This window comes from Neolamprologus brichardi, chromosome 7 (genome assembly GCF_056152115.1).
Source record: "Neolamprologus brichardi isolate AB-2024 chromosome 7, ASM5615211v1, whole genome shotgun sequence".
In the NCBI taxonomy this organism is placed as follows: Eukaryota; Metazoa; Chordata; class Actinopteri; order Cichliformes; family Cichlidae; genus Neolamprologus; species Neolamprologus brichardi.
Window position 1 is genome coordinate 19,501,570 of NC_142110.1, and position 17,465 is coordinate 19,519,034.

At 40.3% G+C, this 17,465-nt stretch overlaps 1 protein-coding gene across 1 annotated transcript in view; it reads right to left on the reverse strand.

Moving 5' to 3' along the window:
- Positions 1-3,288: 3,288 nt before the first annotated feature.
- fbln1 (fibulin 1) overlaps positions 3,289-17,465 on the reverse strand; it is a 30,648-nt gene continuing 16,471 nt past the window's right edge. The window contains exons 15-17 of the mRNA XM_006782484.2: positions 16,542-16,687; positions 14,746-14,886; positions 3,289-3,835 (exon numbers count right to left, since the gene is read on the reverse strand). Of these exons, the coding sequence (XP_006782547.2) occupies positions 3,696-3,835; positions 14,746-14,886; positions 16,542-16,687 (427 nt within the window). The 3' untranslated portion in view covers positions 3,289-3,695. The remainder of the gene's footprint in view (positions 3,836-14,745; positions 14,887-16,541; positions 16,688-17,465) is intronic.

The following is a 17,465-nucleotide window of genomic DNA, read 5'->3' on the forward strand; positions in this document are numbered from 1 at the left end:
ATCCTCTATCAGGCACAAAATGGGACATTCACTCTCCCCAAAAATATTTCTCAGTTTAAACATTTTATATGTTTTTCAGTGTTTTTATTTACATTTCCCAACTTCTGTTAAACTGGGGTTGTGATCTTCAAGTTGTCATTGGATATTTAAACTTTACAATTAGACTGTCATTACACAAAAAGCATATTGTTCACAATAAACAATGTACTTTTTGTGCTTATAAAGAGCATTTTATTCAAATGTTAAATTTTGCAACCGGTAGTAAAAGTTGTCAAATAAAGGCCACATCAAACAAAACCATGTCTATACAGTCTAAGGTCAGGACTATCACACCAAGACTGTATGCGGTTGGATTGATTTTCCCTCTTTCCCTACGATATGCATCCACTTAAGCACTACGGACGTCACAGTGTGTTCTGAGCTGCTTGTAACAACAGAGAGAGTGCACACTGAATTTTCATGAGTACAGCCTTGGTCTATAGTCCCAAATGTGATTGATCTACTGTATAATCTGGCAACAGTTTGAGTTCAGTAGCGGTTATAAATGGTTACATTTACAATCTGTAATTTATGTAAGGGCACACATCTGTGCTTTGTGTTTTTCTTTTGGGTCAAGGTGGGGCTCCATTTATAATTGGTCAAATGTCTATCACATTAAACCTCAAAAGATTGAACTGATTTAAAGAGAAGTAAGTATATCACAAAAACAGTATAAAGTAGGTAATTTGCTGTGGAGCCAGTCATTTATGATCCTATAGCTTTGTTTGGTTTTTAATCATGTAAGACTCCCACAGTGGGTTTGTATAATGCAACACTCACAATCAATTTCACGTGGTATATATTTAGGAAAGATGGACATAGGTTTAAGTACACTATTTTTGTTTGACTTTTAGCTGAAAGATAGAAAAAAGATGCAGTTAGTTGGTTGTTTCTGACATTTTAATGCAAGGTGACATTTACTCAAGGATCTTTGTAGGATTCTCTGACTGTGCAGTGTTGTGTTGTATGTGTCTGCCATCTATTGGACTCACAAGAAACACCACTTGGCAAATTCATGTGACATATTTAGAAATAAGTTCTTATCAATAGAGGTAGATAACTGTAATTCATTTTTGGCTTTTGCATATTTAAAACTGTTACAGATAAAACTTGAGCTAAGTTTGGATTAAAATATGCATCAATTAAATACAATTAATTTACAATTAAATTACAGTTGTTATTAACTCATTATCTATGTGAATAGAAAATGTTCTAAAGAGATGAACATCTGAGGGACGGGGGGAAGCATAGCAAGTTGGTAGTGCCCATCTAAAAGAGACATTTTTGTGTTTATGGCAAAGAGGAACGGTGGTTTGTAAAATAGAGGAAAAAAATAAATACCCACAAATGTATTAAAAGAGCTCACTTATATCCTATAACATGTGTTGCGGTCAGAGCTGTTGTAGGACGCCAGGAAAAAGAGGGAGTGGGTGAGTGCAGGAGTCGGCTGAGCACGTGCCTGCAGAGGTCCTCTGGTCTCTGTCTGGGATCAGCCTGCCACACCAGGCCCTGGGTTAGACTCCCATCAGCCCCATACCCTGTCTTCTCTGAGCCAGACACCACCATGACCACTTGTATTGAGAGCTCTGACCACCATTGTGCCACAGTAGAGTACACAAACAAACAGTGCAGACACACACCGGTCTGCTCTCCTGCCATTACGTCTACTCAAGCCCACTTGGTTTAGTCATACCGTAGGTCTCCATTGCAAGCAGCTCCTTCTTGGCTTGGGAATGAGAATTTGGCAGAAGATATTTGCTCATTTGTCCCCACACATGTATGTGGTTTGGTAACTTTGCTAGGGACTGCTGCCCCAGTCTTTCTTACAGTGGAGCTTCAGAGCAAGCCAGGCCTTTTCTGGGTAATGTCCTCCCACACAGTCTGACTATACAGATTTTTGCTGTTCGTTTCCAGCTGTTTACATCCTTACAATGTGTGTGTGTGGTTTTTTGTGGATTTTGGTATGCACTATAGAAAAGCCGAACATGTGGACATCTTTTATCATCTGTCATCACAGCAGTTCACATTGTTTCATCATTTACTTCCAGCTATTCCCACCTCTTCTCCAAATAAGGCCATACAAAAAAAGTCAGGCTACTCACTTATATGTCATCCAGAAATAAAACAGTTACATAAAAATGCATGCATTAACCATTTGCTCAGAGTATAGCTTAACATTGTGCACATGCACTCACATCCACAGGCACACTGCATTTCTTCTTTCTTTTCATGTTGACCACAAGATTAACCTGCTGCCCTCTATTTCCTCTGAAGAGGATTCCCCCTCCTCCCCTTCAGTAGAGCCTTAAAATCTATCACAGACTTTAGATCCTGATGTATGTGCCCCATCCTCTGTTTTCTTTGAAGTCTTTAACTGGCCCTGGCCACATTGCAGTCTGATAGCTGGACTGTCGCTTACACATATCCAGCTTTTTTCTGTCTGAGATAAGCCCCTCACCCATCCCAACATCCTTAGTTTTGTCTGGAGAGGGAATATCTGGTTTAAACGTAATTTGTCAGGCACAATTAAAAATACAGTTACATGGGTTCAAGTGACTCTGGCCTTTAAGTGTTGCTACGACCTTGTTTCCTATTGTTACTTTGCCATGTAGGAAAATCTTACCTTTCCCAACTTCTAAACTGCAAAAAAATCACAAGTACTGATATGTCTGAATGCTCAAAATCAACTTTAGTACTTGTAATGACGATGGTACTCCAGGCAAAATTATAAAGGATCACTAATGTGATAAAAATACATTTCACATATGCTTACATTTAAAAAATATTTCTTCACTATTCTGAGCCATCAGTATACAAGGTTTGAATTTTTGGTTTTGTTTAATTCCAGTTTTAGCTTGTAAATCCTGACATCTTTATACTGTTGTCAATTTCATCTCCATGTGTGAATTCTGCCTTATAATATATTTTATTTCAGTCTTTACATCTGTTTCTGAGATCTTAACATTTATGGATTATCTGTATTAAAACAGACAGTAGTGAGCCTTTGAATGACATGAGCCCAAATAATATTTATACTACTTTTGGTATACTATGTTGAGGTAGTAAAGCAATTTTAAATTACTTTGCATTGCATACCTTGTTTTACATCAAAACTGCGTTGGGTATGTCAATGCCAAACATGACGAATGATAGGAAAAAGGACTGAACCAAAGCTGTTAAAATAACAAACAATTTTGGTCTTCAAATGTTATCAGGAAAAAACAACAGATATAACAAATACTGTAACAAAAAAATAATGTTTATTCCTTTAAAAAAGTTTGTGCACAGTAGGAAAGGAAAGGTAGGTGTTTTAAAAACAGAGGCTTAAACATCATGAAAAGAGTATGGCTGAATGTAATCACCATATCCTTTAACGGCCTCTCCAAATGCATGCACTTTCAATTAAAAAAGTCTTTTTAAAATATAAAGTTTCTTCATATTTGTGCACATAATGCTGAGCTTGTCATCAAAGTGTATTGCTCTTTTCAGAAGCAGCTAGGAGCATTTCATCTCAGCAACAGTCAAAAGCAATACCATAGTCAACACATAACATTAAAACCTCAACACTGATATGTCCATTGATATAACAAAACCAATGTGTACAGTGTTGACAATGGATGTCTTATATTGTGATTGTTGGTAAAATCGTGACATTTTCAGAACCAAAACTCTGAGACAAACACATGGACGTTGACGATGTTATGGCCAGAGTCGCCCTGAGTTATCAGGTTGCGCATAGATAGCTTGAGTACTGTCATCGCTGGACCAATCAGAGGCTTCACCTGGCGAACAATACCTGGAAAAGACAAAGATGAATGAGAAAAAGTAGTATGGCTAAATGTGTAGATCCGTGCTAAGCAAGACTACTTGTTGTATCATGACATGTCTCAATAATCTCAATAAACAAAAAAATAATTATTTTGTTCAGAAGCATGAGAGTTGGTTAGCTTAAGGAGCTACAATCAGTCAGAATAATTTTCCTCAAAGAAACTGTTGTCATTGTGGAGTCTTTTTGTCATTATTTATGTAGTTCTGTGTGTTTTAAATATGGTTTCTTTGTTCACCCTAGTGATATCTAGCTCTGGATAGTTTGGGTTTATAGTGTTGAGGATGAAAGTGTTTGCTCTTACCTCACTACAATTAAGGACAGTTTGTGATTGTATTTGTAATTTACCAGCAAAGGTGAAAAGACAGTAACATGTAGTCACAAGCTAGTCACAGCTTGCTTTAACTAGCCATTCTTCAGTCGTTAATTTCACATGTCTGATAGCTCTGTCAGTCTTGCATATCCTTAAATTATCTGTCTAGACAGGTTGCATAATAGCTTAAAACATATTTTTGAGTTTCAAGCTTATTTTCTTCCAACTTCAATAACTGAATTTGCAGCATACTATGGTTATACACATCTAGAGTCTTAGGACATGAAGTTTAGTCAAAATTGAATTTATAAACTACTAATTTACAAAAACAGTTGTCTCAAGGATGCTTTATATTGTAAGATAAAGACCCTATAATATTATTATAGAGAAAACCCAACAATCAGTCAATCCCCTATGAGCAAGTACTTGGCAAGTGTAGGAAGGAGGAACTCCCTTTTAACAGGAAGGGACATGTGGTGGAACCATTATCAAGGAGGGCCAGCCATCTGTCATGACTTGTTCAGGGGTGAGGGTAGAACCTAAAAGTTGAGGGAAGTCCCTTAGCAGACTAAACCTTTAAGTTTCTAACCCATAGGTTTTTATCAAAAGTCAAAGTCTTAAACCTAATTTAAAAGTACAGTTAACTCTGCTCACTCACGACTGTGCAGCAATGCACAATTCGAACCACATCATCAAGTTCGCCAATGACACGACTGTGGTGGGTCTCATCAGCAAGAACAACAAGTGAGAATACAGAGAGGAGGTGCAACAGCTAATGGGCTGGTGAAGAGTTGTCAAGAGCACCAAATTCCTTGGTGTCCACCTGGGGGAGAACCTCTCCTGGCCCCTCAATACCAGCACCAATTTTTGCACATTGCATCTTATGTACTCCGGTGCTTATTGTCTGTTATATGTCATATGTAGCACCATGGTTGGAGGAACGTTATCTCATTTCACTGTGTACTGTACCACTGCACGTGGTTGGAATGACAATAAAGCCACTTGACTTGACTTGTGTCTTTCCCAAATGCAAACTGGGAGCTGGTTCCATGGGACACAGGGCGAACAGTTGAAAACTGCCTCCCATTCTACTCTTGGAAAGTCTAGGAAACATTAGTAAGCCAGCAGCCTGAAATTGAAGTGGTCTATTGGGATAGTATAATACTATGAGGTCTTTAAGGTAGGATCATTCAGGACTTTATATGTAAGAAAAAGGATTTAACAGTAAGTCAGTGAAGAGAAGCTAATATGTGAGATGTATAATCTTTCCTTCTAGTTCCACTTAGTGCTCTCACTGGAGTACTTTGGATCAACTGCAAGCTTTTCGGGGCACTTTAAAATATCCTGATGATAAGGAATTACAATACTCCTGCCTTGAAAGAGTAGTATTACAGCAGGATTTTCCAAATTCTAGCAAAATTGTGTAGATGAAAGAAGGCAGACCTAGATATTTGATTAATGTGTCATATCCTATACAAAAATGACTCCAAGATTCCTCACAGTAGTATAAAACTTTGTTAATTTGTCTGGATTTATAACTTTAAAACAATACAGGTTTTTTATGTTTTTTAAAGGGACATGTACACAGGGAGCAATTCTGTGGTTCCCTGGTTATATAACCCTCTAATGTATAAGTCAATCAACTGTCATGTGTTAATCAATGATATTAGTTGCTCTCACAGGTAGTGGGTTCAACTCCTTCCCTTCAAGTTGAGAAAGTTTTAATTCAGGACCCACTCAGTTTGCATTGTCAGTTGTTAATTTTTTGTTGGGACTCGCAGTCAGAGAATATCATTAAGTATCTACAATCTGGAACCCCATCACTGCAAATCACTTCCTGTGTGATTAAGACATGTCTGTGGTTTAAATAATTGATTTGTGCCGTTTGGCTTCATTAACAAAGATGACTACCATTTGAACGACACAAACTTTGTAGTATTTTTTTTATATCTGCTAAAGATTTTATGTATTAAATGAAAACTATTGGACCCAGCACAGAACCTTGTGGAACTCCATGACTAGATTTCATTTGTGAAGAAGACTTCTTGTTTATACAAAAAAAATGGGAATCTATCGGATAAATATAATTCAAACCAGCCAGTGCATTTTCTTTAATACTAATGGTGTACACTATTCCCTGTAGTAAAATGTAGTAAAAGGTTTCTGCCCACAGTCCAGTGTGCTAGATTGTTAACTTCTACGTCTTGGGTATACCTTATGTTTTTCCATCCACTGACTGAGATCTATTGATCCATCCACAAAAAAGAGATGAATCAATAGATGTTTCTTCAGTAGGAAATATTTAACTGTTCATTAAACAGGCTTTTGAGCAACAGATTTGGGAGTTTTTTAGCTCCTATTCTTCACTGTCTGTGCAATCAGGCCTGTCAACTCAAAACAAAAAGTCAAACTGAATATGCAGAGATTTTATGTTCTCTCCCTCCTTTTCTCTCACAATGCAACAATTAATAAATTACATATATAAAGTGTATATGTGACTTGTTTTCTGTCTTGAGATTTTGGCCTAGATATTGACCAGCAAACCTATTAAAAACAGAGCATGTTAACTACCAGACACCGTGATGGTAATAGATGCTACTATAGAAACAAATATGTATAGTTAAAGATCACTATAGCAAAGGAAAAGTTCTGAATAACAAAGTAAAATGAGGCACAGTTCAAACCACCGCACGCAAAGCTAACATATCACAACTCTATCAAAACTATGTCATTGAGAATAGAGTGGAGGCTGGAAGTTGGGTCGATCTTTAAGGAACAGTGAAGTAGTCGTCAATGAATATTGAATAGTATTTATTGCTACTTTTTTGGCATCAGCTGATCAATTTAGATGAGTTTCAAATAACCTGTGCTGTTAATGAGCCAAAGGTCTGCCAATGAACAAGCCCATAAACAGAAGACACAGTGATATCATGGTAAAACAGATGGAAGAATAAACATACTGCAACAGAGCATTACTGAATCCCCATGGAATTCATTGGGTGCTCTTTTTAAGTGAACATGCGATTAGAGGGGGAAAAAATGCCAGTGTTTACACAGGCTGTCAACAGACTTTTCTCTGCAGAGGGCTGGGGACATTTCAGCTCTGGCCTGTTTGAACAGCTATCGCTGGTATAGTCAGGCAGCACAATCACCACACTGTCCTCCTATCACACCTTCAACCACCCTCTTTCTTTTTCCCCATTTACTTCTGCTTCTCATACTCATCTGAGTCAGTAACATGTTAAAGCCTTTAGTAGGATGACTCAAGAGTTTAACTCAGCATGGATCAAAATGACAGATCACTGCCTAGATCACTATGAATTATGAGGCTCTTTCCTGTGGTACTTGTAAAAAAAAAAAAAAGGTAGTAAAATCCATTTGGTTGTCATTCACTACAGGGCAAATGATGATCCATTATGAGCCATACACCGGGTCCTGTGGGACACTGGCATTGTATGATGGCCCCCCACTCACATATTTGCCTTTTTTTCCCTCCCTTCTCTTCCCTTCCTGAGGGGGGCTAGCGTTTGTGGCACCATCACTGTGGCCCACAAGGCTAAATGAGTCCCATGTGTTTGATGGAGGGGAGCAGTTGCAGTCACGCGATACAGCCATGGAGGCATTTCTCCAGGAATCGATCTTTAACTCTGGGAGGGGCAAGCTATAGGAACTTAGACTGGCGTCTCTCCTTCTCTCCGTCACTTTATTTTGCTCTCTTGTCCTTCTCCGAGCCAGGACTGTGGGCACACAACAGATTCCAGCAGATTCTGGTGATAAGCACTTGGAGAAGTGTGGAATGGGGCCCACTTCTACCAGGGTTGCCCCCTTGTTTTGGTGTTTTGGGATTCTGTTGCGTAGTGACACTAAAGGGGCCCGGGTCTGAGATTTTATTGTTTCCAAACCATTAGCGTTGTCAGAGAGAACTAACCTTTTCTTAAACCTAACAACAGCTGCAATATTAAGAAAATAACTGACATGGAAAAAGAGATTGGATTTTGAGTCGGAAAATTATTTTCAGACATAAGCCATCTGAGATGGCATGCAACGCCAGTGCAAAGGTTCATTCTTTGCTCATTTGCTTAAATCAAATGAGATCTGATCAAAAGCTTCCGTCCTGGGATGAGCAATCATGCAATGAAGATGAGTAGGTTGTTATGAGCACAATATGGACCACCGCAAGGACAGATGGGTTTAAGTCCACATTAAGGGCATTTTTAAAAAATGTTATTATTGCATTAATTGTGGCCTATATCTAATTATGGCTAAACACTTATAATCAGGGCCAGCTGAGGTTAAGTTTTCCATTAAAACTCCAGAGGATGGTTTCCGTGAAAAGTAAAACAAAAAAAATCTTACCACATGAATAAATAACAAAAACACAGAGACTAAACTAAAATTTACTTAGGGCATCTAAACAAGGCTATGTGGTATGTGTGTCGGCCCCATTAGAGTTTTGTAAATTTGTTTGTGGTCTAATTAGCACATGCAGAGTGCAAAAGTGTGTTGTCCGGAAAGGAATTTTTGCAATGGCTCGTCCAAATCCTTCAGTTTTCTCAGAGCATTTGAAAAGAAACATGAACCGTGGTTCAGGGTTCCTCACTTCAGATTTTGGAATTTTTTTAAATCCTATATATGTTCATCTATATAAGATGTGCCACAATTATCTTGCACACCTCATGTGAACTTTTTTTTGTGAACCTTGAGGACAAGAAAGGGTCATTATGTCATTATACTGTGCACGAAGTAGCGTGATACCATAGTCATTTTACATGACCTCTCGGAAGCCTCTGCGAAATCCCAACATGATGACTTTGTGTTTCCGTGAGCTTCCCATCAAAAGCACAGTGGTATCCTCAGTGAAGGCAAAGCATCAGCTAACAGCTGGGCCTCAACGCACTCACAGCGAACCTGAGGTGAAACCACAACCACATACGCATCTTTAACATTTCTTCCAAGCTATAAGGCAAAAGGCCAACATCCACATAACAGGTTGACTTTGATTTGCTGCAATGCCACCTGAGATTCATATAAATAAATACGGTAAGGTTTTCAAACCTCTACAGCTGACAGCATGGCCTGTGACTGGGTTGCAAAGTTGCAATGTAATGCCGGAAAAGTTTGTGGTGTCTTTCCAATTCACTGAAGTATCTGCCGCAGGGTGCAAAGGTGACCCCACTGGTTTTTAACAGCCACCATCACACTAAACCCTAACAGCTGTACAGTTTGTCCACTCTCCAGAAGCATCCCACCACACAATAAAGTAGCCTCTCATGAAGAAAACAGTCCTAAATAAACACATAGTAGTAGCAGAGACGCTGCCCCCAAAACAAAGTGAAGCAAAGGAGGCATTTGTCATCCTTCATGGCCACGAGGTCTGCAATATTGAAGGGTTACATGTAAACAGTACAATTTCGGGGTTTTCTGGTTTCTACAACTCAGCAAGGAAGTGTATGACAAAATCCAAAATGAACGGGTTTAACACCAGAGACAAATGAAAAGTATGCATTGGCTTCACCGCAGTATTGTATAATGACATGCTGGTTGTGGCGCTATGCATGCTCACTGCAGTGAAACCCCTGGAGAGCATCCAGGTGCTGTACAAAGTTCCAGTATACAAAGAGGGTACTGGAGGACATTCTTGAGCACCCTCACTGTAGTAACTGTGAGATCATCCGGATCTCTCACTGATGTACCAAGTGCATCTCTTACTGATTCACAGCTGCTGGCATTTGTATAAACAGAGCAAAGAGTGGTTTCTTTTTCAATAACTCTTTTTTACTGCCTGAAAGGTTTTCTCCATAAAAACTCGAAGGCAAGCCAAAGAAATTGCTAACTAGCTCCCTTGTTACCCCATTAGTAAAACAAGCAATTTCAGTTTTGATAACCCTTCAGTTTGGCTGAAATATAATACATTCAAATGGCCCGGCGCGGCAGGATAATCAACTGTACGAAGACAGCGTACAGACCCCTCAGGGTCTGACTTTGTATTTATCTTCTGACTGGTGCACTGATGGCCACTGAGGTCAGGCTGTCTAAACACAACTCTGACCACTCCAAAGAGGGAGTGGGACCCATGTATACCCCATCCATGTCTGTGTGGCTTGGTATTTTAAGGCCAATTAACAGTGATTCACTGTTGGACAGTGGCACGCATGGGCTGTGACATCACTGAAGTGGCCTTAGGGAACTGGTTGGTTCTTTTCTTGGACTTTCTGTTTTAGCAGTTGTGGGCCAGAGCAGCTGAGATGACATAACATGCACCATTATCTTTACCACAACCTTTGCACTACATTACAACTGACCTTTCAAAGCAAAAAACCATAGCTCAGGGGCATAAAATAGACTTGAATGTAGACTAAATGGATAAAAGCGTATGTGAGGAAAAACTGCCCTGTTTGCATTTTAAATCATTGCACTTTAATATGCATTAGAACTGAAGTATACAGCGTGTTCGTGAGCTTTTAGCGCACTTTGCTATCTATCTGGGCAAGTCACATCATGAGCGTGGATTAAAAACAGGCATTAATTTTAGGAATCCAGTGGTTAACTAAACACAGTTGGTTTTTCTTAAAAACACAGTGCTTGAAAGCAAAGAGTAATGATGAGTGTAAATTAAATGGATCACCAAAGCAGGGGAGATAAGTGTATCATGATGAATTATTGCGACAGTTTTATTGCGAGCAATGTGTACTATATGTGTTCACACCAGTGTCTTGGTAACTTGACTTACTGACTGGGTACGCAGAATGTCTCTGCGAGCTTGACATTGCTGCATTGCTATCTCTTCATCAGTACATTTGAATGCGGTGGACCACCCGAGCGGAGCGCCGTGTGTTTGATTGTGGGATTACTGTGTGGAGGAGAACGTGTTTTGATTAGCCATACTGTAATCTCCCGACAGGGATTCCTCGTGGGCTTGGCGCACTCTGGTGGGCCGGTCGCTGCCGTGTAAAGATCCAGCCAAATAACAGCCTCGCTCGAAGCAGAGCGGCGTGTTGTCTGCTTATCTCCACAGCTGTCCTCAGCTTCTCACCGGCAACAGCCACAAGCCAGAGCTGCAGGCTTCACTGGCTCAGAGGCGGTCATGTCTCACACAGAAGGTTCACATTCCAGCAGTCACTGTGGACGGCAGCATCGAAGACCACGACTACCTGCACAGAGGCACTTTGTCCATGGCTACCTCACTTGCTGCCAACATCGTGCCAATGGGAGTGCGAAAGATATTTATCTCTGGACATCATATAAACCACTAAGGCATATTTCCAGCTGCCTTTCAAACTGGAATGGAATTTAGCCCCAGTGTCTCAAACTCACAGATTCTCTACATCATGGCTGTGATTCATAAACAAAGTCATTACGTAATCTGTTGCCATCCAGCAAGATAAACATCAATACTACACAATAAAATCTATTATTCCAACTTAAAGGGAGAAGAAATGCAGACAGCAATGATTAATGGCACATTAAAATCCTTCCATGACAAATAATTACTCATGAAGAGGAGTCATTTGAACAAATCCAAGGCATGACTAAATGTGTGGTGACTGGTTCATTCAATGGTTGGCTACTGATTGTGTTGTACATTGGATTTACACACAGGAATCCTGGTCAGGGGTTTGGCTATGTCAACTGAAAGTGGAGATTGCATAGCATAAGAGCTGTGGCTGAATGTATAGTTACTTATAGTTAAAGCGGTCACATGAAGAAAAGCCTTCTCAGTAACAGTTAAAGTCAAAAGAACGCTTCCATGCTCTCTGAGCTGGCCTTGATACGTGGTGATAGAAAAAGCATGACCATTCTTGGATGATTTTTCACTGGTAGACAATCAAACAAGGGAACTACCAGCATTTTATTAACACCTCAAACCACGCTCGTGCTTCCAGCTGAAGCCACCGAGCCAGTGTTTTTAAAAGCAGGATTCATCTACCCTCCCGCTGACTGCCAGTGTCAATCACCCCGTCATCAACCCGACTCAAACAACCTGCCCCTAATCAAAATCAATGACTGCTTCCAACACTTTTTGATGGGTGACAAATAAAACACTTTGGAGAATCTGGTGTTTGTCTACCTGAAGAGATGTTTTTTTGTGTGGTCGCTGTCGCGCTACTGCTGTGGTCATCCTGGGAATCTGTCCACGTCTGATTGGTTGTGATTATGTTTTCCAAGTGCTGAAGGATGTCTTTGTTTGCACAGATGCATCAGGGTTGTTATCCAGATGTGACAGAGCTGTTGAAGCCAGTGATGGATGACCGGGAACTATGAAAGAGCGGTGTGGTTCTTACATTGTGGTGTGTTCTCAGCCAGTGCTGTACATGTGCGTGTTTGTGCTTGCGCGTGTATGCGTCCGTGCATATGTCTACAGCTACACCGCATGCATGTGCACGCGTTTAAAGTTGATGGGTTTTAAAATAGGGAGTGAAAGGGAAAAGAGCAGCAGCCAATCAGACCTTTTTAAGAATCACTTTTTTTCGAGTTAGCAACAGATTCTGTGGACTGCTAATTGCCTCTTTTGTCCCGTTCAATAACACAAAAAGTGGCCAAAAATAATGACCGAAGTCAGTTTGAGTTCACACACTTGTTCATTAGTGGAGCCTCAATGTCTGCTACTCTTCACATCCCACCAAGCTGTAATACCACTGTTGGAGACACACTGGAGATACTGGAAACTAAGCTTCCTTAAGTGACACGTCAGCTAGCCTCACAATGGTTATGCAACAGCTGCATCTGCGAGCCAAAGCACCAGCAGCACAACCCACTAAATAAAACCAAGAGGGCCTTCATCACACCATGGACGCCACACTTCACAGCAAGTAGTCAGTGACCAAAGGCTCCAGTGCGCAGGGCCTCAATTTGGATACGTGATGAGCAACTGGTGCTAACATGCAAGAGCTGCATCCAATAAGCATCCAATGGGTTTGGGAGAGAAGTGGCTCCTCACAAACAGGCCTTTCATGTGGTCGTCAGTTTAAGTGCTCTAATGCTCGGCGAGACACTGAGGCCTAGTGCAGGGAAATGGAACAATACATTTAACCACATGAAGCACAGTGCCCAGGATTACTTCTGCACATATTTTCTCTCTCCCGGCCTCTTTGACCGAACTGCAGTCTCTCGCTTTGTCTTTCTCTCCATACGCTTTTGCTCTCTTTGCTCTCCCTCGCACAAACACACGCTGCCCCTGCAAATGAGCACCGCTATAAACAGGGAATTTCTCCTAAACCCTCTTTATACACATGCACACAGACGTGCACAGTGGATGACACATTACAAAACAGAGCTTATCGTTCATGTAGAATTACACCGTTGTGCATTCCAAGAAAAATACACCACTCGCAAGACAGTGCAATATAATTATAATTGGTTTTACAGGAATTTATGTGAATTATTGCTGGTGATAAACTGTTTTTTTTTTCTCTCCCATGTCTTTGGGTGTATTTGATAAGTACACATCTGTTTCTGCAAGTGCATGAAAGAAGAACACTTGCGTGCTCGCACCAGTCTGGCCTTAACCAGTGACAGCCACACACTCTCTCCTCCTCCTTCCCTCCCTTTAATTCTGTAAAGACAGATGTGCATACTGACAAGCCATCCCTTCATCCATCACTCGGAGAAGAAGAACATGGAGAAAAGGAAGAAACTATACTTCCTCTACCAACCCTGCCTGCATCTCAACACACCACCTAAACAAAAACACCTAAGCAGGTCCAACAATGTGTCATCTCAGGGCTGAGAACGCCCTCATCCTCCCTCAGCCAAGGCTCAGTTCTGCTCCTCTACAGACACCACCAGTAGCCTTGGGTCACCACCACACTAAAGTATACCAATGGCTTCTACCCAAACATGTGTTGTCGTTACACACCGCTGGAGATGGTATCTGTTGCTCCTACTTGAAACTGTGCAAATCCTTTTTTTTGTGCATAGTGGCAGCTACTGACCAGGTAGTTATGATGAATTGCCTGTCAACAGCAATTAATCATGCACACATGCATACGAACACACAAATGTAGATTTATGCCCTCTATTCTTGCACGTTCAGGCCACCATAACTTATTGTGGAAAATAATGATCTTTGGGATAAGCATAGCCATGGATAAGTGAATTAAATGGTACTTTGCTTAACCACAAGACTGTGAAAACCGATGCCAAATATTTGGTCAGGCAGAAACAGGCCTTTGTCTGTCTCAGAGAGCCACTCAGAGGACAGCTCGCCGAGCACAGAGACACGAGGAGCCCCCGTGAAGACGATGACAGCTACATGATGCCACCACGCTGCAAAGACCATAACAAGCTGCGTCAGATGTACTTATGTCAATACATTCATCGCAGATATATTTTTGTGCTGTTTTGTTCTTGCACTTTTTAAATGCACACATGTGCGTTTGATTTGTTGTAAAATAGATATATATATTTCAAAATGAGATGAGGTCAGAAAAACCACCTCCTTTGTCAAAAAGAAAATGCAATTTCCAGTCACATAGACCATCGGGTGGTATGTGTTACACGTTAAAGTCACTCTTGTCTGAATGTGCTATTGGTTCACCCAGACAAGCAAAAAATACCCTGTACTCACCCACATAGAGCCCATTCTCCACTCTCTTGATGATGTCGAAGGCATTGTCCACGTTGCCCTCCAGGATGTCAAACTTGACATCGTAACTCCCGAAGTTATAGGACCCGTAGGCTGGCACTGTTGTTCTCAGGAAGACGATCTCTGATGAATTATTTAGGGAGAAGAAGTTAAGACAGTGGGATTGCTGTGCAAAGCCGGTCCCAATTGTTGTTTTTTCTGAATTTTATTTTTTTTAAAGAAATACAATAAAGTGTGTGATGACAGTGCTTGTGTTCGTGATAGTCAGAGAAACCTTAAGGATTTTTAGCACTAGTACTTTACACTCCAATTCAGGACATATGAGGAATGACAAGAAGCGACACTGAGAACGGTTGTGTCTGAAACACACACTGCATGACAGCCAAAAGATGCTTATCAGCTGTCGCAACCTGCAAATGATTACAGTTGTTACATATGTGGCAGCAGTTCTCTGGGGACAGCCAGCTAAAATTGTCTTCCACTGAGGACTTCATGGAAAAGCTCATTTGGGTGTCAGAGGTAGCCGTACAGATTCTGACAACTGTACAGAAAGCAGTTGATGGGAGCTCAGAGATTAAAGCAGATAAAATTAAGCTAACAATAATAATAATAATAATAATAATAATAATAATAATAATAATAATAATAATAATAATAATAATAATAATAATAATAATAATAATAATAATAATAATAATAATGACACTGAAAAAAAAAGTCTTTAGATTTGGAAAGAAAGATAAACATTTTTTAAACTTGGTGATGCTAAAGGAATTCTTCCAGTCCAGAAAAAATTTTACAGTCATGGTAAAAAGAAAACGCACCTTCTGACAGTTTAGTGTATCAAGACATAATATTAATTTTTTTTAAATCATCTGGTTTAGAATAGGTGTTAAAATTATTCAAGTACAACCTGATATGAACAAAAACACCTGACATATTAATCATTATATTCCATAAAAATTAATCCAAAATGCAGAAGCAGTGAAAAACTAAGGAATTAAGAGGGTATACGTGTATTGTATGTGCTGTTGTTCATCTGAGGTTGGATTGAAAGACCTGCTAAGGTCTTTTTTTATTATTATTATGACCGAGGCAACTGTATATCTGTGTGACATATATGAAACAGGAGAGGAGGAGGAAATGAAAGTCAGTAGAAGTAGAGTACATGTGTGTGAATGAGAGGGAGACAGGTGTAAAAGGGAACAGGCAAGGAGTGGAGATAGTGAAGGTAGATTTTAGGTGGAGTTTAAATGCCAATGCACAGTCCAACCCAATGCACAGTGCAGATGAGAGATGAAGAGAAGAGGGAAGGCATGGTGGAGACAAGTGTCAGGGGTCATTTTGTGACAGAAGAATAGCAGCAAAGATGAAACGAATGGTTTACAAAATGATGTATATTTTGGTGATGGCGACTTTAACAAAAAGACAGGAGGCCAAACTGGAGGTGGCAGAGCTGTAAATGCTAATGCGTTGGTAATGAGCAGGGAGGACAGAATTAGAAATGAGTACATTAGAGAGACAGCTCGGGTTGAGCAGTTTGGAGACAGTTAAGAGGTTTGGACACATGCTGAATGAAAATAATAAGAAGATATGTATATAAAACAGCAGCCAACCGCTTAGCTTCAGAGACCACAAGATGTAGCGGCAGATTGAAAACCTTTTTCTTTAAATAGAAAAAAACCCTCTTGTGTTTAGTGCTTTATTTACTGGATTATGTACGTTTTGTGTGACTATTCAAAGAAAAAAAAAAGCTGTGCACCTTGTCGTGTACCTACCCTCAGGCCTTGGTAGTTCTCTGAAAGTAGGCAGGGAAATGAAGGTGTGTGACACTGAGTGTGTGGGGTCCAGAACGCAGGCGATGTTATTGGGCTGACAGGACTTTATACAGCGAACAACTTCAGACCGTTCAAGCCTCGCCGCTCTGAAGAAGTGAACAAACATACTTACCCACCAAAAACAAAACAAAAAACAATTGGAAAAGAAAACACGCACAGCCTCTGACCTTTTAGGTTCTGCTTGCTTAAATGTAACCACCTTAGAACAAATCAGGGCAGCGCGATGCTGTTGCACAAACACTATTTGAATGAGGCAGAAGGGGCACTGAATGTAGCGCTCGGCACAAGAAAACAATCAAATTCTTCAAATTCTATGTGGTTTGGAAGAATAATAAACCAACAATGGCTAAGGCTCATGCCGCAGTCAAACTTTGTAGCTTGTGGAGACTTGTGCTGTCATTGATGCCTTTCTGATGCACTATTTCAAGCTGTGTGGGAAATGAATTACTACATTCAGAGAATGATCCACAACCTGCTCAGGAAAATATTTGGATTTACAGAGCATCCCCGGCTTCACATCAGATAATCTCTTGAGGAGGATTTATGGGGAAAGGGAGTGTTCTAAAAGACTCCTAAATTGTAAGCCACATGACTAGACAACTCCCCAGCCTCTCCCCAGGGCAGCTCTCATCCTATTATTTAGGGCTTTGTTTATTCCACAGACTAATCAGTGACAGGTCGGAGGGATTGGAGTGCCTCTACTGGCTCCTAAAGCTAACGCCACCTGAAACATCACTATTAACTACCTGTCTGCTACATAAGACAGCTTTTTTAGAGAGGTTTCTAAGGCATTAGCAACCCCATAAATCACGAGTTTGAAAACTTGTGATCATTTGGGAACTTTTGGAACAAAATAAAAGCCTT